This window comes from Cheilinus undulatus, linkage group 10 (genome assembly GCF_018320785.1).
Source record: "Cheilinus undulatus linkage group 10, ASM1832078v1, whole genome shotgun sequence".
NCBI lineage: Eukaryota > Metazoa > Chordata > Actinopteri > Labriformes > Labridae > Cheilinus > Cheilinus undulatus.
In genome coordinates, this window is record NC_054874.1 from 28279099 (window position 1) to 28304560 (window position 25462).

Genomic DNA, 25462 nt, shown 5'->3' on the forward strand with positions numbered 1-25462 from the left:
ATGAGCAGAGACAGGCCGCAAGCTGACACAACACAGTCACAACGCACATGCAAACACACACTGAGGTTTAAAACTTGCTGAGATTTTCAATCAGATCCAACAACTAATGAATAGACAATCTGGTGAAGACTGGCATTTACACAAACGTATGCAAAAATATGCAGTGCACATCTGATGGCACTGAAAGAAAAGGTTTAGCTCGTTTCTGTAAACCTGGCAGTGTGCAAGCAGGATTGAAGACAGGATTTAGAAGAAGAGGGGGAAAGAAACGGAAGGAAAGGTGGACAGGGATGAGAAAAGCCTCTTTTAGGAGAAACAAACCAGCAGCTCAGGCGAGTGAAAACAACTTTTCCTCCTCATGGGGCCTGCCTGAATGTCAATGACAGCTTTTCTGTCACTGTTTGTTTCAGATTCTACCGAGGGACAAAGGAGGAGAGGAGACAAAACAAGATGAGAGGGGACAAAATGGAACAAACAAGGATGTTAAACTGTTTGAATTAAGAGCTGCACCAATTGTGATAGTTAGGGCCAATACTGATAGTAATGTTTCAAGAGGCAATTTAGTCAATGACGAACACAGATCACAATGTTTTTATGACTTCTTCTGGTGTGAGACTCACTATGCCAACATTTAACCTCGTGTTTGACCATGAAAACACAAGGGCTGACATCCTTCAGTCAGTTAGTGGAGTAGTTGATCTATGAGCTTTTATCCAATAAAAATCTAATTTGGTTGGGAAATTGTACGGGAGACACAGCAGAGTGAGAGTGGAGCATGCAGTTGTGGGCAGTAGGGATGTATCTAGTGACTATCTTGATAGTCAACTAATCGCCAGCTGTGGAAGATAGGTTAGCTAATCAGTTTATCCCTTTCAATTACTCCATTACTCTTACTGACATTATGTGGAATGAAAGATCTAAATACAAGCTTTAGTCTGGTAATGTTGTTAAAATGTTCTAATAAATGAAGTTTCATTTAAGTTAAGAGTTTGCTCTGCTGCATTGTAAGAGTGGACGTGCAGTGCAGCACTCTAGACACGCTTCCAGTGTGTGAGGTTGCTTCCCTTCGGTTGGAGCAAAACTGCTGAGGAGTGTGTCACAGACGTCATATATGGAAACCGGGGGTAATTTGTATACAACTCTCAAGAAGGAGAATAAGAAGGAGAGATGGCTCACTCCTCATCAATCTTTACTCTAGAAAACAATGTCATGTAAGTATCTAACATCAAAAGCACACAATGACGCAGCCAGTGAATCATCATTGATTAAATCCATCAGTGACAAATTTTGTTTTCTGGAGTGGCTGAGTCCCATGCAACCTGACAGAGCTTGAGCAGTCTGGCAAAGAAAAATTACAGTGTCCCGATGTACAAGCCAGATGGAGACATATCCACACAGAGTCAGTGCTGTGATTGCAGCCAAAGGCGCATCTACTAATTTAAAGGGGGTGACAATTTATGTAATCACTAATTTTGCATTACATATTTTGTAGAAATCAGTTTTCACTTTGACATTTAAGGGGGGGGGGGGGGGGGCAAAAAAGCCAAATTATGATCATAACTAATTTATGAAATCAAGGGGGTAACTACTTTTTATAGGCCCTGTAACTGTGAGCTGTAATTACGTTTGTTATGGTAGGAACACTTCAGTTATGTCCTCACATTCTCTCAGCTCACAATGTTTTAAAATACAGTTTTTCTAAAGACAGTCGAAGACCTTCTATATCTACTAATACATACTAAAGAATACACCCCTAAGCAGCACCTCCAAGCTGCAATGAGCTAAAATACTGGAGTTACATATGCACTAAGGCCTCTGCCCTACGTCCCACTATTACCACATTTCTGCTGATACCAAATTGGCTTGCCTATAATGATCTTCTGCTTTGTTGCTGCTGCTGCTGCTGCATCTGCCATTGTTCCAGCTGGGCCCCTCATTTTCACTTTTGTCCCAAGCAGATAACACTTTGATGTAGCAAACAGCGCAAGGCAGTCACACGCTTACACAACAAAGATGACCCTGCCTGAAACAGAAACACAGTCAGACTCAGTGCTGCATACAAATGTGTGTATATTCACTGCAGCCATTTGATTTGCATAAAAGCTCATGAAAATTAAAATGATGATCATAACTGAAGGAAAATTGAAATACCGCTGGCACAAATTATGACAACAAGTGTTTTGGAAGAAGAGCAAAAAGAGGATGTATTTACAAATTTTGGGAATTAGAAACTATAAAATTGGTCCAGAAAATGGATATGCTCTGAGAGAAAGCTCCAAGCCATCCCTATATGATGTTGGAAATAAGGCCACTTCCCTAAAAAATACAACAAATCAAAGCACTAATTGTGTTTTGGACTAAACTGGTAACACAGCGGTGGCAGTTGTCTGAAAATTATGCTTGCATGTGGTTTGCTAAGCTTACTACAGAACCCAGTTTGTTGTCATTTATTGCAAAAATGCATTGTTTAGTTTCCTGAAACCATCAAAAATTCACTAAAGAATGTCTGAATCAAGTAAACAAGCAAAAAACAAAGACAGTAACTTTGAAGGGAAAATGCTTTTGAACTGACAAAATGTGTTGGTAATGAGGACATTTTTTTCTACTTGAAGTCCTTTCCTAAAACAAGTAGACCAGACCAGAACTGCCTGCATTACTCACATCTCTCTTTATATTACAGCCCAGTTAATTTGAATAAGACAAGCAAAAGAATAAATAATAATATAATGTCCTTATGTTTCTAAATAAACCCCCTGAACTTTGACTGTCTAACGATTGCACCAGCTCCCAAGCCAACAAATAGATGCTCATGCATTATGCAGCAGGGAGCAAGTGGCTCATCAGGGATGCAGAGGGAAACATGGCTGCCAGGGGAGAACGGCAGAGAGGAGGAGCCATGGGTGAGGGCCAGGGGGGAGAGAGTGGGGGGGGTGCTATGGTTGAGGAAGCACAGGGTCATCCGCAGCTCCAGAGACAGAGGCAGAAAATGAGAGGAAGAGAGAAGAAAAATGTGAAGTTCATGACTTAATAAGAAACGAGAGGAGGGGGTGAGATTTATTGAGTGGCTGAGAAGTTGATGGACAGCTGTCATGGAGAGCTACAGTGATTCATGAATAAAAAGAAATAAAAAAGTCAAAGCATGAAGCCAACTCTGATATCAAATCAACAGTTTCACAGTAAATAAGGGTTAAGCAACAGGTACATTTGTACATTTGGAGTTGACAAGGACAAAATTGTTCCTTTTTAATTTGCACTGCAATCAATGAATTCAAGGAGTGGCATAACAAAAGACGTCTACCTCCCTGATCAGTTGCAGAGTATTCAGATGATAAACACAACACTAACTTCAGTGGTACAGAGAATAAAATATTTTTTAATTCTAAAGATAGATCTCTGCTGTATTCAGGCAAATACAGCTGCCCAGGTATAGTCTATGAGTGAAAAAAACACGTGTGGATAATCTAAGCCTTGTGGGGGGAATCTGGAATCCTTCATAACTCCCATAGGATCCCTTTCATTTTCAATTTTTTTTTACTTATTTTTTAACAAATATGGCCATTAGTTAGGAAAGACAAAACAATGTCTTATGGTATTTAAAAGTTTGAGGAAAAAAGATCCCGTTCACTGTAAAAAATTCACAACATATTCTGAGATATGTGCATGGTGTGGCTGAACAATTGACTGCATTTTCATCTTCACTATGAAAATGTGTGATATACTCCTAAAAGATGATTAAATAAATGATCCACAACTTTTATATACAAACCATGCATTCACTTATTCAATCAGCATACATTATTAGACCAACCAGAGTCCTGGTTAATCAGATGATGCTCTGGCTAACAAACATACTCCTCTGAAGTTACTTGATGCAATTTGATATGTTACATGTGAGCTAGTGCAATAACTTAACTGTGAAATATAACTGGGCAAGTCTGGTCACTGAATACAAACACTGAGGGAGAATAGATTTCTTGAAGGTTTGACAGAGACTTTGGCTATCTTGGTGGACGATTCAGGATGCAAATGTGGAATTTCAAGACTATGGTGCACATGAACAGCACCTATTTAGAATTTTTGGGATTTAGGAGATGTAACACAACCATAAAGAACTAACCAGAACACTCAAAACGATTCACTATAATCAGAAAGCAGCAACAAGTCAAGATTTAGAACATGGTGACCATTACTTTTGATGTACCTATGGACATAATGCCTGTATAGTCTACGTAGGGATGGTGAATCTGAGTCTGACTTTGCTCATGGAATGGAAGTGTGTGTGCGCAGCTACCGAGTAATAAACCCCATAGAGAACTGCGTGACGTGAACCATGGCAACTACAGACATATCAGTACACAACTTTTGTCGTTTTTGAAAAGAAAACAACTTAATGCTGTTCTTTGTTTTTTTTTTAATGAAGAAATGTCATCGAGTTCTGAGAAAACTGCAGCATCCACGCTAGAGTCCGACTGATTGATTGGCGGGCCGATTAATTGGGCCGATTATGGCTCATCACAAATTTAATCAGCATCGGCCAGTATGTAGCCAATATATTAACTTTTTTGCTGCGCGGGGATTCTGTCGCTCTGCTCCTATGTGTCCCTGCTGAACTCAACCCGAGTGCCTGGCCCCTCCCCCTCCCCTACTCAGTGTTGCCAACTTAGTGACTTTGTCGCTATATTTAGCGATTTAGAGTTTTCAGACCCCTCTAGTGACTCTTTTTCAAAAACGTGACTAGCGACAAATCTAGCAACTTTTCTGGTGTTATTGGAGAGTTTTGGAGACTCTGACATGAAAGCACGTATCGTTGTTGCTCTTCTCAGTGAGCAGCGGGTGCTGCCGTGGTCCCCTCCCCGTCCCTAAGCACTCACAGGCAGCCCAGTCCTCGCACAGCAGTCCCTCTCAGCTGCAGTTGGACTCACTCGGCTGCAGCAGAGAAGAGGACTTAAGACCAGAGAAACAATGGAAGAAACTGCGTTTTCTTTACTCCACGGTAAGCTGTGACTTTATGAAACAATATAACTCTACACTTTAGTTGCGGAAACACGCTGTTAGGGCACTTGAAGGACAGCATACTAGTTTTTACACATAAGTTTTAGAGAGCATATTGCAGCGTTTTAATGTTGTCTAAGTTGCATCTTTGTGAAATAAACAATGATAAATGCAACTGTTAAGTCACATGTCCACCATTATCTAATATAAGACTATTATACAGCGTTTTAACATCGTCTAAGTTGCATCTTTGTGAAATAAACAATGATAAATGCAGCTGTTAATTCACATGTCCACATTTGTGTTCATGTATAGTATATATGTTCTTTATTTAACCTTTGTTTAACCAGGATTTATTCCCATTGAGATACAAAAATCTCTTTTACAAGGGAGTCCTGGCCAATATATCAGTCCGCCAATATATCAGTTGACCTGTTTTGCAAGGTTAATTTTACATACTACGTGACTCTCAACAGTCTTAACACTATGATCCCGAAGGCACAGATATATTCTCATGATTGGGAAATGAGTGGTGTTTGTTTGTTTGTTTGTTTGAGTGAATGTTTAATGGAGTGTAGGGCTGACAGCTTCAATTTGGTTGGCCGATTTTTGGTCAAAAGCTTTTGTCCAATCAAGATCACCCTGGTCGGCGAGTCCCCACCTATGTGATTTTTTTTTTTTTTCAACCTGAATGACCAATCAATTGGTTGGTGCCTGGGTGTGATTTCAGGCGACTACGTTTTTCTTTGGTTGACTACGTGCCTTATGGAGCGTCACAAATTAATCCAGTACCAGTTGTGGAACCAGTATGAGAACAGGTCTCTTCTCAAACAAAATAAATGACAAAAGGCGACATGAAAGTTAAATGTTCTGTTTGTGTTTTGTTGGTTCTGGGACATTTCAGAGCAATATGGTCTCCTGTGGCCCACCTGCAGATTCTTCAGGGCCCACAAGAGGGTCACGACCCACACTTTGGGAAGCACTGATCTCAAATTTAGCCTGATTAGTCTCACATTAATATTCTTATAAGGGCAAACCAAAAGTCTCAAATTGGGTTCAATACAGAAAAACTGACATCAAATTTAGTACTTTTTAAGACCTTTTTTAATCTCAATTTATTTAAAGACTCAGTTGCATCTTCAATTTCTAACCCAAAGCTGCTTTTTATTTGCAAAATCCTGTAAAACTTTAACAAGTATCAGCCCCAGCCTCAGAAAACATGCATTTACCTATCATTAACGTGCACACATGCCTCATCACATAGTGCTGTTAACTTGCTAGCTAGAGACGAAGTGGAGCTTTAAGGGTGCACAGAACATAAACAAGCGAGCAGGCTAATGTCGGATGTGGTGGAGCTCTATCAGAATCTCACTTGTGGGCTACTACTAATAGCTACAAAATTTAAGACCTGATGGTGCTGCATTTAAGACTTTTTTTAAAGTTTTTTTTTTTTTACTTTTGAAGACCCTGTAGACACCCTGTTGAAGAATATACTGTACATCCTCTTCATAACTGCAGTACCTTAAGCTCAGGTTTCCCTAGTGACTGCATTTAGATGGATACGAAGAAACACTGTTGAGGTTTGAGGTGAATTCACTTGTAAAAGTGTTGCCCTGATTAAAAGCCTTGCTGTCTGTGGTTTTGGTGCCAGACAGGAGGAAAGAGAGCTAACTCAGAAAGAAAGAAGGAAAGAAGATACAATGGGACAAGAGACAGACAATGTAGCAGACAAATAACAACCCTAAGGTTCCCTATGTGATAGAGCAGACAATACACACACGGTCAAACACACACGTATACACACACAATAACAGCTCCTGCATTCAGTTGGTAGCAAAGCTTGAAATATTAAACATAAATGTCACAGCCTCTCCTCCTATTCATTGCTCCTCTCCTTCGCTCCTCCTTCCTATGACAGTTTCCTGTTAATGAGTTTCATTTGCACAGGGGACCACACTGCAGGTAGCAGCCTGCCTGAGCATGTACAGACATAACTTAGTGGCTCTCACATCACTGCTCCGGTACTGTAAGGGGAGCCTCAGCTCTAATAATGTTAAAGTTAGAACACTGTCTACCGAAATCTGTCGCCTAGAGAACATGTAGACAAAGACACAAACAATAGGGCTCTACGTATGAAATCAGGTTTGTTTGTTTGTTTGTTTTTGTTCAAATTCCATTGTTTAAATTTTGATTTTTGGAATTCTAATTCACAATATTGCTCAATTTTCCTCAGCCAATACGGTGCTAATGCTTCACTAGAAACAGACAGCTTTGCTAACTTTTCCAAAGGGATGTCAGCCTTAGTACACTTATCCACAAAATCCTTTACAAACTTTCTTCTTGAATCCACTGACTTGTATGAAGCAGCATTGCTTGCCTGCAGGGGTGAGGTGGCAGCAGTGTTTTTCCTCCTTGTTTTTCACAATACTTTTGGACAACAAGTATTGCGTATTTTTACTTTACAATCAATGGTATGCTTACAGAATTTACAAATCAGCATATCACCTGACACATAGAAGTCATCAGGATTTGCTGGGCTCTGTATTTTGGGGTAAGCATTGAGTTGTGTAGCTTTTTTGATGACTTAGCCAGTGATACAGGTGAACACTTCAACATGCTTGTATTGTTTGGGAGGTGGGTTGATGGGTGTTTGTTAAGTGATGCACAGGTTGAGCCACGCATACCATTTAATCATCCTTTCAAATTTCTATTTAATGATAATAGAAACCTGACCCTTTTACCCTTTAATAACTGTCTGCTATTGTGCGGCCCTATTTGGTGGGTAATACTATCATCTGTGATTGCTGTTTTTTCTCCATTCTTCACAGACTGTAGAACTGTGATGGTTCGGGACAAATACCGTTAAACCACTACCACATACTACAGCATTTATAGCCAGAGCTAATCTGCAAAGCCCATCCCTAGTCAGCTTTTAAGATACTTAAACTCAACAAAAAATACACACACAGAATACATAAAATACACAATATTCCACAATGACACAAAGTAAAAAAAGAAGCACAAGATCCCACATTACTAAAACACTGTTCAAAAACAAACTGCTTCAGTCCAATTTTAAAATAAGCCCAGTATGGATCCATTTTGAGTTCTTCTTGTTAACCATTCTTCATTTTCATCCCTAGCATAGCAGAGATCATGTTGTTGAAACACACCGTTGTTTGTCTTCCTTCAGATATTACCATAAGTGCAAGGGATAGCGTACAATGCACCAAAAGATGTAATGTTGTCATTGTTTTTACACCTAGCATACAACTAGTTTGAGACTTGCTTGCTAATTGGTCGACTATTTGGTATGTGATGTAAAAGGTCACTGGAAGAAGGTCCAATGGTAACTAGATGAAATGGAGATAACAGCATCTACTGTAGTGGAGTGAGATATATTTTGGTCGGTACATCTATTCCCTAACCTTGCATAGCAGACGGATACACCCGTTTCCGTGTTTCTCACTGGTGAATCCATCTTGCAAAGCTCCCGTCTGAACCGTTTGGGCCCGGTTAGAAAGTGACAGGGCCAATCAGCGTCAAGGGGCAATACTCCTGGCGTGGCGGGGTCATGGCATAAGCAAACAGCAACAAGAGACTGGTGCAATTATGGCGGAAGAGATTAGCGTGAAAGTTGCTAAAGTACCAGTTTTCTCAGAACTTGATGACATTTCTTTGTTAAAAGAAGAACAAAGAACAGCAGCGAGTTGTTTACTTTTCAAAAACGATAAAAGTCGTGTACTTACATGTCTACACTTGCCGTGGTTCGCGTCATGCAGTTCTATATGGAGTTTACTCCTTCAGTAGGGGCGCAGCTTGGTAGCAGCTATGTCATGTGTTTTGTTGCTCTGATTGGCCCGTAAAGATCCAACACAGAAAGTTCATCCAATTATCCTCCAAGTTTTTTTCAAAGGCTCTGCCCTCTCCCAAACGCTGTATCTCAAAGGTTCCAGATGAATGTGTGAAACAAATTCATCAGTATTAAATTTACACAATAGCATACATGCAGCCCTGTACCTATAGCCTGATGTGCAAATTTAACTACTGATTGAAAGAACTCCGACTGCAAGGCAAGCCCTGTGCTTGTCAGCTGGGTAGCATTTTGTTCCTTGCATTTCTAACATTTATGCTATTGTGGGAAAAAAATCCACTGTCCTCTGCCTCAGCACACCAAGGGTTTTTTCTCTTTCATTAACTGCACTATTAAAAATTGCTCAGTTTTATGTTTTTCAGCTACAATTCAAACATCATATGTTACTTTTCATTCACCATGGTTGTCTGACCCGAGCAAGCAAAGAATGAGGCCACGCAGGGAACTTATGATAATACTAGAATAGAAATTTCACTGAAAACCAGCAGTAAGGTGGAGTATTATGTAGCTATAGCACACCGTTGCACAAGTATGTGGTGCTCACAAAGGTGACGTATGTATAAATCAGGCTTTTAAGGTGCATATTTGGTGAAATGTGAAATGTTCTGAGAAGCTCTTTCTGTGTCTTTGATTAATTAATAGCAAGTGCAAACATTTCCAGAAAGTAAAACAAAGCTCCAGAGGTACTGTGACCTATCCAGGAGTCAACATCAGACAGCAAGTAGAGGTCATCCCTATCAATCAAAGTAGGTAAGATAAACTAATGCATGCCTCTGATATGTAGGATGTTAAACACTTTCATTCAGCTTTAAGTAGCTGTAAGGCTGTTCATATACCTGTCTGTTAGCTGTACATTTTCTTTTCCCGCTTCTCACTGAAGCTGCAAGAATGAAATATTAACGCAAACAAGAGAGCATCCATATATACTGGTTAGTTTGCATATAGAGTAAGCTTGCCAAAATGGCCTAACTTTTATGTAAAGCACTACCCTGACAGAAACCTGACTTTTTTGGATTCTTCATAATGGATTTTATGTTTTGTCCAAGAAAGGGTAAACAAAAATCATTGGTAAGGTGGAACAGAAAGGCAGGGATGGCAATTAAGATCCATTACTATTGAAGACTACCACTACATCTCTCCAGTTAAGATAGTATATTTTCACTGCACTTCTATGTACAGACTGACTTATTCGGTGTCAGGATGAAATAGGAATGCTTGCTCGCAATGGCGTAGCAGCTTCCTAACAGAGTGAAAAGATGACATTTCCTCCTTTTTTCTCTGAAAAACTTCAATAGTTCAAATGAAAGCTACCATTTCCCCATGACACTAACAAGTTTGATGTGCTCTGTCAATGAATCTGTCTGTCAAACCAGAGTCTGAACCTGCTGACTCTCTGGAAGGTGGATTATACCTGGTGGAAAGTGCTCAACCACTCACAGGGTGCATCAAGGGCGTAGTGGGCTTTCCTTCCTCACTTTCTCACTCACACATCACAAACACACACTGTAAAGCTGAAAACGAGGACCCGTTTTGGCTCGATGTTGCGTCTGTCAGTGCTACTCACATCTCTGAATCGGTTCCAGGATCTGTCCTTGTACTGGGAGACGGTGCTCAGCCATTTGTCGTTACTGTTACCGGAGACCGTCGTTTCTCTGCTCAGCAGGAGGGCCACGACAGGCAGCAGAAAGAAGAACATCTTCTACAACCAAAATAGAAAGAAGGACAACAATAAGAGGAATGTAAGAGAAGTGAGAAAAACGGAAGTAGAGGAGAGGAGGATGCAGAAAAGTGAGTTAAGAGTGGGATAAAGTGATAATATTCACTTTAGAGATGACAGAACTGTTTTTGGACGCGTTACAGCTAAAAAAAAAATGTAAGGAGGGGTAAATGAAGCACTCTTTGGTGGTGGAGGGCGCTCTTTTTATCAGACTAATCGGATTATAAACATTGGAGAGTTGTCTCCGCGGCAGATGGGGCACCGCGAAAACGATTAGCCCGCTAGCTTCCCCTCCGCTAATTTAAAAAGCAATTAGCGGCGTCAACACAATTGCCACCCCCACAGAGCTTTGTCTCCGCTTTCCCGGGCTCTCTTCTCCATCCTCAGCGCCGTGAAAGTCGACAAAATGGTCAATTTGATACTAAAATTTGCATTTTTATTGGTTCTTCCGTTAAAAAAGCCTCCCTTGCGCGGTGTTTCACCTACCTGGGAGAGTTTCTTGGTGTCTAATTCCGATTCCCGGGGGAAAATAAGTCCACAACCCCGGGTACTCCGGTGGTACCCGACTGTTAGCAGGATTGACGGTTGAAAGAAGGGAAGCTGCGAGCACGAGCGGACCGGCAGCTTTCTCCTCCTCCTCGGTCACCAGACACCGCCTCCTCTCTCTCTCTCTCTCTCTCTCTTTCTCTTTCTCTCTCTCTCTCTCTCTCTCTCGCCGTGTCATTGATTTTCAGCGGGGAGGAATTTTTTATGTTCACACACCAGAGCCCAAGCGGGATTTGAACGCCGTGTCAAAGCGCTGTTCCGGATGTACAAACACAAATTTCATTTTAGTCACGCGCCTCTGTGGTGGAATTGGAGCTCGTGTCCACCATAATAAATATAATTAAGACCCAAAGAGCATAAAATGAGCGCTGTAACGTTGCCTGAGTGGGTTTGTTCTGCTGGGGGTATGAGGAGCTTTTTCAGCACCATGGATAGAGGCATGCCGTGTTAAACTATCCCTTTATGTAAAAATGGCATAGAGCACAAATGGGCCACATAACTAGGACGATCATTTTAGACCAGGAATAACGATGTATGTGTAAATGTTTAATCTGTGACTCTCTGCTTGTCTTTCATCCAGTTTTCTTCACTTCGCCAGCACTACTGGTTGTCTTTCTCTCAGCTCAGCAAGAAAGGGAACTACTTCACTTCAAAAACACAAATCAAATCTGTGACAGTCACTTTAATGGTTCAATTTTTGCCAAGGGTTTGGTTTAGTTTCTTATCTACCTCAATTTCACATTAATGGCTTTCTTATCTTACTCTTCTGGCTGACATCACAATTTTCTTTTCTTTTGTTTGCACAGTTGGAAAGTATCCATTTAGCTGGGTACAGCAGTCAAAAAAGGAAATTGTCCCTTTTTTTTTTTTTTTTTCAAATCTGTTTTTACAAAATCCAGCCACATTGCAAAACTCACTGCCCCTGTAGGGATATGTTGATTTTTTTGTATTCTAAAAACAATGAATTTTATGTTTAATAAATTATATATTTATTGTGCTATTCTAATAAAACTTGATTGTATGTCACCTAAAGATCAGCAGTGTTCAATCAATGAATGTTTACCCCAAAATGAACCCAATCTTTCAGGTTGTACATCCACTTTAAGATGTCTTTGGTCATCTTTGTAAGATGTTCTTGGTCTAGGGAAGGAGCTCATAAAAATGGAACAGGTTAAACACAAAGGAAATTCATGTTTTTTCCTATTTGTGTATTTTTAATGTTTGCCCAGTTTTGTTTTGGGTTGAAAAGTCATCTCACTAATAGTCTTTACTGGGGTTTTGTTTTCTGATGCCGGTAGAGCTTTAAAAACTCAGAATATGTTCAGCAAGTCTGTGAGGTTAAATAAAGCAAAGCAGGCTAAAGAGCTGTCCAAGGTGCTGAAGTGAACATCTAAAACATTAGGCACACTGAAGACTTACCTAGGCTCTTATTTGATTAGTTGAGTTAGTGCCTGTTTTTTCCTGGGTTACTTTATCTGGGCATGAAATATGAAACAGTTTAAATGAGTTAGGGTTCAAAGTGCATTGTGGTGTCTTGGCTTGAGGCTTGCTTTCAGCATTTTCTAGTTTTCAGTACCAGTCAGAAGTTTGGATTGACCATGTTATTCAAAGGTTTTATCTTTTTTTAATAATTGTTATTATTTTCTACAATGAAGATTAATATCAAAGACATCAACACTACAAAAGAAAAAGTATGGAATTATGTAGCAAACAAAAAAATTGTAACACCAGAATATGTTTTATATTTTAGATTCTTCAGAGTAGCCACCCTTTTGATCTGATGACAGCTAGTCATCCAGGTAGTCACCTGGAATGTTTTTTTCAATAGTCTTAAAGGAGTTCCCAGAGATGTTGAGCACTTATTGGCTGTTTAGCCTTCACTTTGCAGTCCAACTCATCCCAAACCATCTCAGTTGGGTTAAGGTCTGGTGTTTGCAGATGCCAATACATCTGATGCATCACCCCATCACTCTCTTTCTTGATCAAATAGCCCTTACTTAGTTTGGAGGTGTGTTTGGGGTCATTGTCCTGTGAAAAACTAATGATAGTCCCACTAAGTGGAAACCAGATGAAATGGCTTGTCCCCTACAGAATTCTATGGTAGCCATGCTGGTTAAATGTGCCTTGATTTTTAAATAAATCACCAAAAGTGTCACCAGCAAAGCAGCCCCACACCATCACAGCTCCTCCTCCATGCTTCACAGTGGGAACAACACAGGTAAAAGCCATCCGCTAACCTTTTCTTTATTTCACAAAGACATTGCAGGTGGAACCAAAAAAAAAACAGGTAGTACAGATTTCCACTGGTTTACTGCCCATTCCTTGTGTTTTTTTTTTTTTTTTTTTTGGCCCAAGCAATTCTCTTCTTCTTCTTGTTCTTTCTCAGTAGAGGCTTCTTTGCAGCAATTTCACCTTGAAAGCCAGATTCACACTGTGAGACTGTTGATTTACAGTCTCTGAGGCTGGAAACTCTAATGAACTCATCCTCTGCAGCAGAGGTAACTCTTGGTCTTCCTTTCCAAAAATTGTTGGTACTCTTCCATTAAAGAAAGAAAACCCACAATGGTCACTGAAATAATTTGAAAGTGACAAAAGTAATAAATAAAAGTGATCTGAAAATGAACTAATGAAAATCAGACAGTGTTTTTGAACTGTGGTTCAACAGAATCATTTTTAAAAAACATAGTATCTTTAACTTTAATATTTTGTTGCATAACTTTTGGAGGCAATTACTGCAATCAAGTGATTTCTGAAACTCTCAATGAGACTTATGCACCTGCACACAGGCATTTTGGCCCCCTACATATGAGCAAACTGCTCCAGCTGTCTTACGTTAGATCAGGACTCATCCAAAACCACTTCAGAGAAGCCCAGTGTTTAGTTTTTATTAATTCTTGGGTGTTTTTAGCTGTGTTTTTAAAGTTATCCTGTTGGAGGACAGATTCAAGACACCCTGTGCCAGATGCAGCAAAGCAGCCCTAAAGCATAACCGAGCCTCCTGCATGTTTCACACTAGGTACTGTGATCTTTTCTTTGTAGGTTTCATTTTTGTGTCTGTGAACATAGAGCTGATGTGTCTTTCCCAAAAGCTCCAGTTTTGTCTCAACTGTCCAAAGGACATTCTCACAGAAGATTTGTGGCTTGTCAAAAGGCATTTTGGCAAATTCCAGTCTCACTTTTTTATGATTTGCTTTCATCAGGGAGGTCTTCCACTATTGTCTTCCATTAAGTCCACTTTGGCTCAAACAGCGGCAGATGGTGCATCTGACACTGATGTACCTTGACCATGGAGTTCACCTCTAATCTCTTTGGAAGTTGTCCTGCAGTCTTTAGTTACCATTCATACTATCTGTCTTTGCAATCAATTTTCTTCTTATGACCACATCCAGGGAGTTTCTCCACAGTCCTGTGGACCTTAAACTTCTGAATAATATGTGCAACTGTAGTCACAAGAACATCAAGCTGCTTGGAGATGGTCTCATAGCCTTTACCTTTAACATGCTTGTCTATATTTGTCTTTCCAGTCTCCAAGGACAGCTGTCTCCTTAGCTTTCTGTTGGTCCACATTAAGCGTGTTACACACCATTATACCAAACAGCACAGTAACTAATTTTCACCCTTTAAATAGGCAGACTGATTAAAGTTTGAAGACACCTGTGATGCTAATTACAAGACACATTTTATTTTAACATGTCCCTATGGTCAAATTATTTTCTAGGGGTACCACCAATGTTGCCTGTTTCATTAGCTAGTTTGTTTTTTAAAATGATTCTGTTGAACCACAATTCAAAAGCAATGTCTGATTGTCATTACTTAATTTTTGGTAATTTCTTATTCATTATTACGTTAATCAGTTTCAGTTCAGTTACCATTCCAGGTTTTTCTTTTGTTAATGAAGGGGTACCAACAATTATGTCCACATCGTATAAACTTTTAAAATTGAATTTGTATACTGTACTGTATGTGTTGTTAACACTGTGTTTGACATCCTTTTAGTGTTTTTTTTTTTTTTTTTTGCAGTTTAGTTTCCTAGTCTGAGTTTAAGCACACGCTAAATGTGGCTGTGGCTAAATCTGTTTCATTCATGTTTATTTATCCCTCAGAGTGTGACAGGATGAGATAATGTGTTCTAAAGCCACACAAGCATTTAGGTGTAATGTCTGCATATGCAACAAAAGGCTGGTTTGGGCTTGCAAGTTATGTCCAACTTGTTTTCTAAATGTGCAAATGTGTTGGTTAACTCATTTGACTGAATCACAGTAAAAACTACAAAAAGCCTACGAAGCACAAACTGTATTCAAAATGATGCAATTCAACATATTATTTGTCTTTATACCATCCTAACCGTGAAGTATTGTCCAACATAGAGAGATCATTAACAATGCAATACTGACAGAGTGCAGCTTTTCATATCCAGCTCTTTTTCTTTCATTTATTGCAACACGTTTTAAGAGAAAAGATGCAAAAAGCCCTACGAACAAACATTAAGTTTATATTTTAAAGCTACAGAGACAATCAGCCTTCACTTTTGTTTTTGTTTTTAAGGAGATGTTTGTAATAAACTTTTATATTAAGCTCTCTTTTGTGTTTATAACTGCAATCTTTTACAATATGCTGCAATGTTTAGGAGAGACTATGTAGTTTTCATTCGTGTATCAAAGCTATCAGGACACACACTTGTTTATGCCTCTGTTTTTCAATAAGATCCTTAACAGAGATCAGTCATGACAGCTGAATTAAAGTGTGAAATATCCTCTTATGGGTATTTAGGAGACAGAAAAGCTCAAAATATTTCTGTAGGAGTTTGTTGTTACATTTGTTGCTATAATATAAATCCGTTAACTCTATCTTGTTTTCTGTTGCACTACAGTCAAAGGATTGACATAAAATTTTGTATAATGCAATCTTATAATGAGTCTTTCCTCTTTAAAACACATTTTCCACTTAATGCTGTTGAACACTGCTGGAAAAGGGAAGTCTAATAAGCAGCTCATGGGCTGAATGGTTATGAGACACTTGATTTTGACATTTAGAAGCTTGTATGAGATATTTATATGCGGTATATGTTAACAGTTCAGTGGCCTGTGTGTTAAATGGCAGCCCTGACATTTATGGTAAAGCTGAGGAAAGTTGTGACACTTATTTCAGTCTTGGAAATGACACTGAGTATTTGTCCTCCAGCTATCAGCCAATGGCTTATTTACATTTACATTCACATTTAGACTCTACAGTCTGGGCCATTAACACCCACCGGCTAACATTTATCATATCATCCAAGGCGCTGTTAAGATCCAGAAAGATTAGTTGTAGCTTTAGACAGCGGTAGAGATGTGAAGTTTGCAATTACACATTTACACTAAAGTTGGCACCTTCAATGCATTAAGGTTTTTCACATCCTCCACTTTGAGTCTGAGCTAGCACCATCTGTAAGACAATATAGCATCCCCCACTGCACACTGAATCATTTCAAAAACTAGTTTGTGCTCACCATTATCAATGTTTTGGATGTTTCTTTAAGCTGTGTAAGTTGTGCAATAACATTATGGCTTTCTCATCCATTCATGCCCTTTTGCTATCTTTTCTATCATCATTTCTTTTAAATGTTTTTTTGTAATTAATGTTTGCAAAAATTAAATGGACTGCTTTGAGTATTTAAAGTGCTTTTCTAGCTGAAAATGAAGAATTAACTACAACCATTGCCTTAAACAGAGTTTAAAAATCTGACTCTCTGAAGATGTAACCTGACATGCCTGATAGACTATTTCAAATATCCATTGCATGGATATATTTCACATTTATCTGGGAAAGCCCCCATAGAAAGCATTTGGGAAGGGCAGGACTTAAAAAAAAATTTCTCAAAAGGTGATTGGAAGAATGTTCTGTCTGTTGCATTCAAGACGGGCCAATTAGAGCGACAAGACAAAATTGCATTGTATGCATGTAATTCTCCAGGGCCGACAGGCGACCGCTGCTGTAGATTGTTAATGGCAGAACTTCTCTGTGAATAAAACTGATGCCAAAGCCAGTCAGGAGACACGCAAAAACATCTCCTCTGCAGAGACAAGCTTTGGCTGTGGCTCTTTGCTCTTATTTTAAAGGTGACATATTATACAAAAATCAATTTTTCAGGCTTTTCAAACACAAATATGTGTCCCTGGCCTGTCTACAATCCCCTCAAGTACCAGAAAAATCCATTCCCTCTCCCCCTCTCTTTCTCCACCTTTCAGAAAATGTGTGCTGAAACAAGTCATTTTCAGATTTTACAACTAGTGACCTCACCAGGGGCGTAAGCACCTGCCCTCAGGTTTGGTTGGAGGAAAGTTCCGCCCTCCTCTACTGATTCTCTCAGCTGCCAGTTGAGATGCTGGATAGCTCAGTGGGTTACCCTGCTGACTACGGTCTGGGAGATTGATGTTTTGAATCCCAGTCTACACTTTGGAAAAAAAAAGTGTCTGTATTATCACGAGTGCTGCATTCATTTCCTGAGAGGGGTGTGGTAAGACGCGGAGTCAGACAGCTAATTACCATTTAAAGCCACAGACAGAAACAGCTCATTCTGAGAAGGGCTGAAACAGAGGGGTTTTTAGACATGCAAAAATCCAATACTGGAGTGTTTTTTTTTTAGCAATGAACTTCACAGGCATGTTTTGGGGACCTCTGAAAACAATATAAACTTGTCTTAAAAGGGTAAACTATGTCACCTTTAGCAAAGAATGTGGTCCGGTTCTTGTTAAACTCAAACCGCTGCTTTCCTATTGCTACGTCCGAGTTAATCACTACTGTGGCAGCAGCCAATGGATACACCAGCAAACCTGACTCATAACGATCACAAACCCATGCAGAAGCAGATCAGAATAAAGAGCAATATTGTCAAGTTCTGGTAAAAAGATGCTTTACAAGAGCTATATCCAAGCTAATCATCCCACTGGAGGCAGCCATTGCAAACAGCTTCGTGTACGACTGAGCCTTGCCTTTAGCTACCGCCTAGTTCACCTCAAATGACACTGATTGGTCCCAACAGTGTTCAGCTCTGCACAAAACCCGTGTATTGAAGCTTTTCAAGATGGGTCTGCCTGATGAAAGATTTGGAGTCAGGCAAATATATCTGCTTTGCAAGGTTATTGAAGATGAACAATTACCCCGAAATAAAACTTAGTTAACACTTTTTAAGATTTATACTTATAGTCCTACAATAAAGTCAGTGACGACTGTGGGTTTGTTTTATGCCACAGATCTTGGAGGTAGCTGTGAGACTGCCACTCTCAGTATATTTTCGATGTCCAGTTTTGATCTGTATTTTGTCTTAATTGTGGCAACAGCAGAAAAACTTGTCTTACATAGGTAGGATGTTGCAAAAAGGAGGAGTGTCTCCTGCCTAACATGAGTACTCCTTTTCCACTCCAATCCAAAATGCAGACAATGTCTTGGACTTGAACTGCAACTGCATTGTTGAATCTGAGGTTACATCGATGAACTGCTCCTCTTCCTCTCTTCGGTGCTGAAGTCATCAGCAGGTGTTGCTTAGCCTTGTTTTGCAACACCGTCATGACAACGCGCCCCCCTTGGGGGTGGACCTGCCCCACTTTGGGAACCACTGCCTTAACCTTAATCTTATCATATTCTTTTATCTTGAAAGTATTATAATAACACGTTATTAACAAATACATGCTGATAAACTACAGGAGAAAAGACCTGACACAGTGAAAGACACTCAACAATAGGCAGTACTGTGCTTCTCATAATATATATTTTGAAAAAATATATCATTTGGACTAGTTTATAGGGGGGCACAGATGGCCTGGTGGGTAGGTCCTGCCCCATGCATGTGGGCAGCTGGTCAAATCTGACCTGTGTTTCCTTTCCTATGTCATTCTCTGCTCTCTCATCCCTGCTTCTCTAGCCATTCTCTATCCACTCTCCTTTGTAACAAAGGCACAAAAAAGCTCAAAAATAAATGTTAAAAAAGATTAATTGGTACCTTAAAATAAGGATGAAAATTTTTTTGATTGTCCTTTCCAGCAACATGCCTACATGTTTATGTTATGTTTTGAATAGAGAACCTGATGCTGATGTTATGTGTCCATTTATGACAATTTTTCATTGTTTTTTTTGTTTTTAGATCTGCTTAGCCAGATACTCACCGCTCCCTGAGTTCAAAGGATCTGCTGCAGTCCCACTTCAGTCAGATTTTCTCCTGATCTTCTCTCCCAGTTTGTCTCCAAATCCCAGCATCCACTGGGGAGGAAGATGAAGGATAAGAGCAGCTGTAAGAGATCCAATTTTAAATAATAAGGATCAAAATATATGAAACAACACATAGGGGAGAAGCATCCCAGTAGTAAATTGAACGTCATACATCCCCCACATTGCAGTTGTAGATGGTGAAAGGAAAAGAGGGAGGTGGGAGGGAGAGAGTGATGAAACCAGATTACATTTTCGTAGTTAAGTGAGTGTGTGCTGTAGACAAGTGTGGAAGAGGCGAGAAGGGAGAAGTGTGCCAGAGATGTTTGAAAGTGAGCAGTGGGGTGTGATGGACTGTTTCTTAATGAGCTGTGTGTCTCTTACTTAACTTGTGCATGAGAAGTTCAGTTTTGCTCGGGCGGCTCCAGAGAAAAGCTGCCTGAGAGTGGACTGGGATAATAAAGCAGATCAGCCTCCATGATGGCTTCTCCCTGTGCTGTCCTACTGTGCAAGGCGCAAAGTGTTGCAAAAATTAGGCATTTCCATCACTCAATAACTCTTTTTTTCCTTCTCTGTTCTCTCAGGGGGGTTTTGTAAATCCAATCATGTATCCCTCGTTCCACATAGGATGAAAAGAAAAACTCACTGAGCATGAAACTCACCAGCAAATAGGATAAAAAGTATAAATAACACTTTCTTTCTTTTTTTTTGTTGTTTTTTATCCCAGGTGTGTATCCAAATCAGCTTGTTATCATCTTCAGCAATGGGACACAGAAATTGCTGTTAACTTGCCCAATCAAAAAACAACACAGACTTTTATAGAAACAACCCTAAATCAGATTTAATGCTTCCTCTCTTTGGGGCATTACTTTATTTATATGTCTTGTTTTTCAAAGATGGTCACGTCTATTTTGTCCTTCCACTAATGCTTGTTTAAAAATGGGTTTGTAATGGTTTGGAAAAGTAGTTCACAATCAGATTTTTTCCTAATTTTAGCCTGACAATGATACTAATGCAGAATCTATATTAGAAACTCTTCAGAAATCAATTTTGAAAAATGAAGTACTTAAAAATGAATGTGTGTAGATAAGTTTTTTATCTCCACTATAAATGCTCTGGAGGGTGTGACACTGAAAACAGCACAATTGTCAAATACAGATGTAAGAGAAGAAATTATTTATACATAACTTTTTTTTAAAGTGATCAAGTGACATTTAAATTCTGGATATCAGATGTTTTTGCCTTAAATTACAGGATTATCCTCTTCCAGAGCAGATACACAGTATAATCCAGTAAACTACGGAGGAATCTCTGTAAATCATATGAGGAAATTGGATTTTTGAATTGAATGTGGAACAAAATCACTTGTTTTTTTTTTTTTTTTTTTTGGTTCTGATTACACAAAAATGACCCGTCATTGTATCTTTCTCGACCAGACTAAGAGGACTCTAGAACCAAGGTTATAAACGTTTTTGATTTTTCATTTGTTTTTATTTTTATTTTGTTTTCAATCTCTGTGTTTGACTTCAGTTTAGTTTTAATTCGTTTTTACTACTGGTTTGATAAGTTTAGTTTTTATTTTGCAAAAATGCTTCGTTTTAGTTTAGTTTTTGTTAGTTTTAGTGTTAGTTTTAGTTTTTTCAGATAGATGTCAGGGCTGAGTAAATGTCATACATTTTTTAAAACATATTCTAACAGGCTACTCATCACTTATCATTTTATTTATTTAAAGATGATGTTTGAATACAACTCCAGAGTTAAACTACCACTTTGTGAAGTCTTAACCAATCAGATCAGGCAATTTTACTCTCCCCAGACTTGTGTGTAGAAGCCAGTTAGTATGATTGTGTCAAAGACTAAAACTAAGGATATATTGTCTCCATTTTTATTTTTAGTTCGTTTTGTAAGCGCACTATGAAGTTTAGTTAGTTTATGTTTTTTTTTTTTTTTTGGTAAAGCGTAGTTTTAATTAGTTTCACTTAACTAAAATGATTTTTGAATTTAGTGTTAGTAATTTCGTTTTAGTTAACTATAATAACCTTGTCTAGGACTCCATGATGTATTTATGTTGGGACAATAGGTAAAAATTTTCAAGGGGAGGTAGAGCCTCAGCCTAGTCCTGCAGGAAAGAGTGCTAGCCCCAGTCAGGACACCTAACCCTCTGCTTCTCCTACCCTCTTGCTAAGCCGGGGTCTGTTGAAGGTGGCAATGCTGTTTGGTCATGTTGTAGGGTAGGTAAGAAAGACAATGTCTCCATGTTGGCATGGTGAGCATTGAGAGTTAGCATGGAGGGGGTGGCTCTGGGATGCTTCTTCTGGACCATCTGTCAGTGTGGTTGACTCTTGGAGGCAAATCGTAAGGATTTAACTATCCATTCTGAAGAGCACAGGTATCTTGTGTTTGCTTCAAATTCAAGATGCAGTTGTTTGTACCAATCCATGTATAACAGAGAATTGACCCACAAGATATTGATGCCTTTGTTGGGGTACTTTTGGAGGGAAAACAGAACAAAAAACCTGATAAAGAATCAGAGGACTCAGTCTCCAAATGCCTCACAGCGCTTCACGTTTCTCATCAGAGGACACCAGGGCTGGGGGATAGGACCTAAAACTCGTGTAATGGTATTTATTTTGCAACTCTTAGCGCTATTAAATCACACACTATTACAAAATTGAAATGCAACAACCCCCCTTCTCCCCCAAAATAGACCTTTGAAGGCGTACTGAACTTTTGTCTGAGTATAAGATCTGTTCTTGCTACACACAGTTAACAATAATGACTAAAACTTATTTTGCACAAACTTGTTCTCCCATCTCTTAGGGACCAAAGAGTGGGAAACAAATCATTCTCTGACAAAAGTCTTCAAAATATTCAAATTTTTAAAAAGAAGGTCACTTTCTGAATTGGCTGTTTTTGTGCCATTATTCAAAGCAGTGACAAAGAGGGCCACATCACAGGCTCTCTGTCTCTATTTCTCTCTATTATGAGCTATTCAGGCCATCTCCACTGTTAAGACAAGTGCAGTTTGGCAAAGCATGATGCGATAATGGAACAGCCTACCGTCACAGAGATGTCCAATATCAGAGTTACTGGCTTGAAAAGTCAGCTAAGTCCCAGGCTCACTTGAGGAATGACCATAACTGCCACAAAGGCACAGATAGCGTCATTAGAACAGCAAAAGGGGGGCTTCCAGAGGGGAAAAAAAGTGGTTATGATTGATGGTTTAAAATTTAATTCAATTTTTGATACCTGTGTCTCTTCTTGTTGTAAACAAAAATGTTGTTCTCAGGGGGTTAATGCCAGAGCCTACTTCTTTGATCATCATGAAGTAAAAACCAAGCATCAGTTTAGGCTGTTGTTTTATGATATGCTGTAGTGTGTAGCTGCTAAAGAAAGACCTGAGCCTGGCTTGTGTTAAAGCCTCAGATGGACCGACAGAGACACTGTGCAAAGCAAGCATACTTGCTGTATGTTGCTGTTATTAGAGAAATCAGACTTGGAGAGGTAGTTCACATAAATCATACACTGACACAAACAGGTGATATTTGGCTTGTTACCTGGCTTTAGTGTCAGAGTGAAACATGCTGATGACTGGACTCAACAGAGCTGTTGTCTGTCATTTATCACTCTGCTATATTAACACTGGAATCAGTTATACCTCTTGTGTGCACTACAACACAGCATATGCATTTGAAACGGTGATGACGGTGTTGGAAAAATCCATTCCATGGTAGAAATTTTACTAATGGCAGAATTCATACTGGTTTACCGCGTACCACTAGAGAAGACCTGAAAAGAAACCACAGGAGGTCCAAGGCTGCAAAAGCTCTTGCATCCCTCCTTGCCATACCATCACCCTCCCACAGCAGCTACTGCCTTCAGCTGTGTTGGTTTTCAGGATGTTTCTTTTGTTATCCTGGCTTCAACTGTAAGTTTGGTGCATTTAGTAATTGGCTGGTTGAACACCAAGGGTTTTTCTTCCCTGCTGTTTTTCTTCAATGTCAAGGAACATAAAGAAGCACCACACAGCCTTAATAAGGATGCAGAGAGATCTCTTCCACTGCCACCAGAAAGATGATAAAGCCCGGCTATTTAATGTTTTGTTTTCCACGTTCATGTCTAAGGGTAGGGTGTCCTGATTCTTGCTGAATGAATGGGTAGAGTTAAGTGCCAGAAGTTAGGCTGTTTTTAAGTTTCAGTCAGTCATTGCTTTCACGTTTGCAGTATATACAGAACATCGCTGCCAGGTACCAAAAAAGTGTAGGCACATCACCCCACTGCTCTTCTCCTTCCACTGGCTCCCTTTCCATTTAAGATATAATTTTAGAATTTCATTTCTTGTTTTAACAAGAATCACCACATAGTGTCGATAAACAGTGCGTCATCAGAGGTAACAATAAAGCATCGATCATCTTGTTCATACTATGGATCTCCATGTTGATGTTCTCCATATATTTATATAGTTAAAAGCCCTGGTTTACATGTGTACATACTAAAAAATACCATAAATTCCCATCCTTAGTAGCTAGAACTTGAATATATGAGAAAACACAACTGTCAAATTTTATATAATCATTTATAAATGCCGAAAATATTTACATGTACACACCTCCTTCCTCTGTTGTGCCGTTTCACAAGTGAGTGTAGTGCATGTAGGGAAATTCATCATACCCCTTGGTCTCAAGTTTGGTCCTGAAAAATCTTTGTTTCAAGGGCTATGTAGTCCTTGGCCCTTAGCTCTTGATTCAAAAGAAAATTGGGATACCCCTTCACCTGATGTGAACGCGCAAAACCAAAGGGAAGGGCTAAGGGGGAGAAATGGGACTGACCCCAGGCCTGCACACACACTTTGTTTTTCAAATCATGGCTCAAAGCTCACTTTTTTACCTTGGCTTTTGAGTCTAATTAGACTGTCTTTCATATGCCTGTCTGTTAACAGAACATTGCTCAGTATTATTGTTTCCGCACTTCCTCTGTTATTACATTTTGTTACATGTGTATACTATTTATTTTCATCTTGCCTTTCTCTGTAAAATCTACTAAAGAAAATACAGATATCATAATGGTGCAGCTGGGCTTTCATGTAAAAAGCCACAGGTGCTGGACAGTGCTGTAATTAGAGCTGTCCATGGTGCTGATAGCTTCAGCAGTAAAACAGACCTGTATTAAGAAATCGACCAACTGTTATCCTGCTTTAGTCTCAACATTAGCAGACAGAATAAAGTCCTGTAAGAAAAGGTGTTTTTGTGACAATCTTCAGATACTTTAGACCTCCTGTAAACCCACAAATGAAGCAAATAAAAGCACTGAACATCAATTGTTAAAACATAGAGGGCTGTGAAAAACTAATTGCCCCCCTACACCTAATGACTGGTTGTGCCACCCTTGGTGGAAACAACTCCAAACAAAGATTTGCCATAACTGGCAATAACTCACATCGCTGTGGAGGAATTTTGGCCCACTCTTCTTTGCAGAATTGTTTTCGTTCAGCCACACTGGAGGGTATTCGGACATGAATATGGCATACCTTTTCATATAGAGCCACCTAGTTTTGGATCTCTCTCTTCTTTATCTTTACAAATATAATCATCATTAAACAACTGTATTTTGTATTTACTCAGGTTAACTTTATCTCATATTAAGATTTGTCTGAAGATCTGAAACTTCACAGTGTGGAAAATATGCAAAAAGCAACAAATAAAAAATCAGGGAGGGGCAAATACTCTTTCACAGCAAATGTAGGGAACACAGCAGAGTAGGGCTACTAAAATCATAAAACTAATTTGCTTCAAGTTCTTGGTGAAATATCCTGAGGAGTATCTCTAACATTAGCTCATAAACTAAGAAAGAGACATGAAACATAGCGGAAGTAAGAGAAAAGCATACGTGTAAAATCAAGAATTACATTACCCTTCTCTCTATGAAGACACGCGCAGCTCAGATGCTGAGGTTATGGCCAAGAGCAGGAAAACTAGCTGTGAATAGGTAAGGATTTAGAAAAAGATCTGATTAAGATCAGAGACTAAGCAGGCATGGAAGCCTTTTGTAAGCTCTTACAGCACTCTATACTGCTGCTTATATTGTGTTCAGATATCTAAAGACTCCCAAGATACTCCAGAGTAGCAGAGGACACAGATGAGGAGAACACGGTT

At 39.3% G+C, this 25462-nt stretch overlaps 1 protein-coding gene across 1 annotated transcript in view; it reads right to left on the bottom strand.

The window, feature by feature from the left end:
* Positions 1-11195, bottom strand: part of spock1 (SPARC (osteonectin), cwcv and kazal like domains proteoglycan 1) — a 205514-nt gene extending 194319 nt beyond the window's left edge. Inside the window, exons 1-2 of the mRNA XM_041797800.1 lie at positions 11070-11195; positions 10431-10565 (exon numbers count right to left, since the gene is read on the bottom strand). Of these exons, the coding sequence (XP_041653734.1) occupies positions 10431-10562 (132 nt within the window). The 5' untranslated portion in view covers positions 10563-10565; positions 11070-11195. The remainder of the gene's footprint in view (positions 1-10430; positions 10566-11069) is intronic.
* Positions 11196-25462: the final 14267 nt, after the last annotated feature.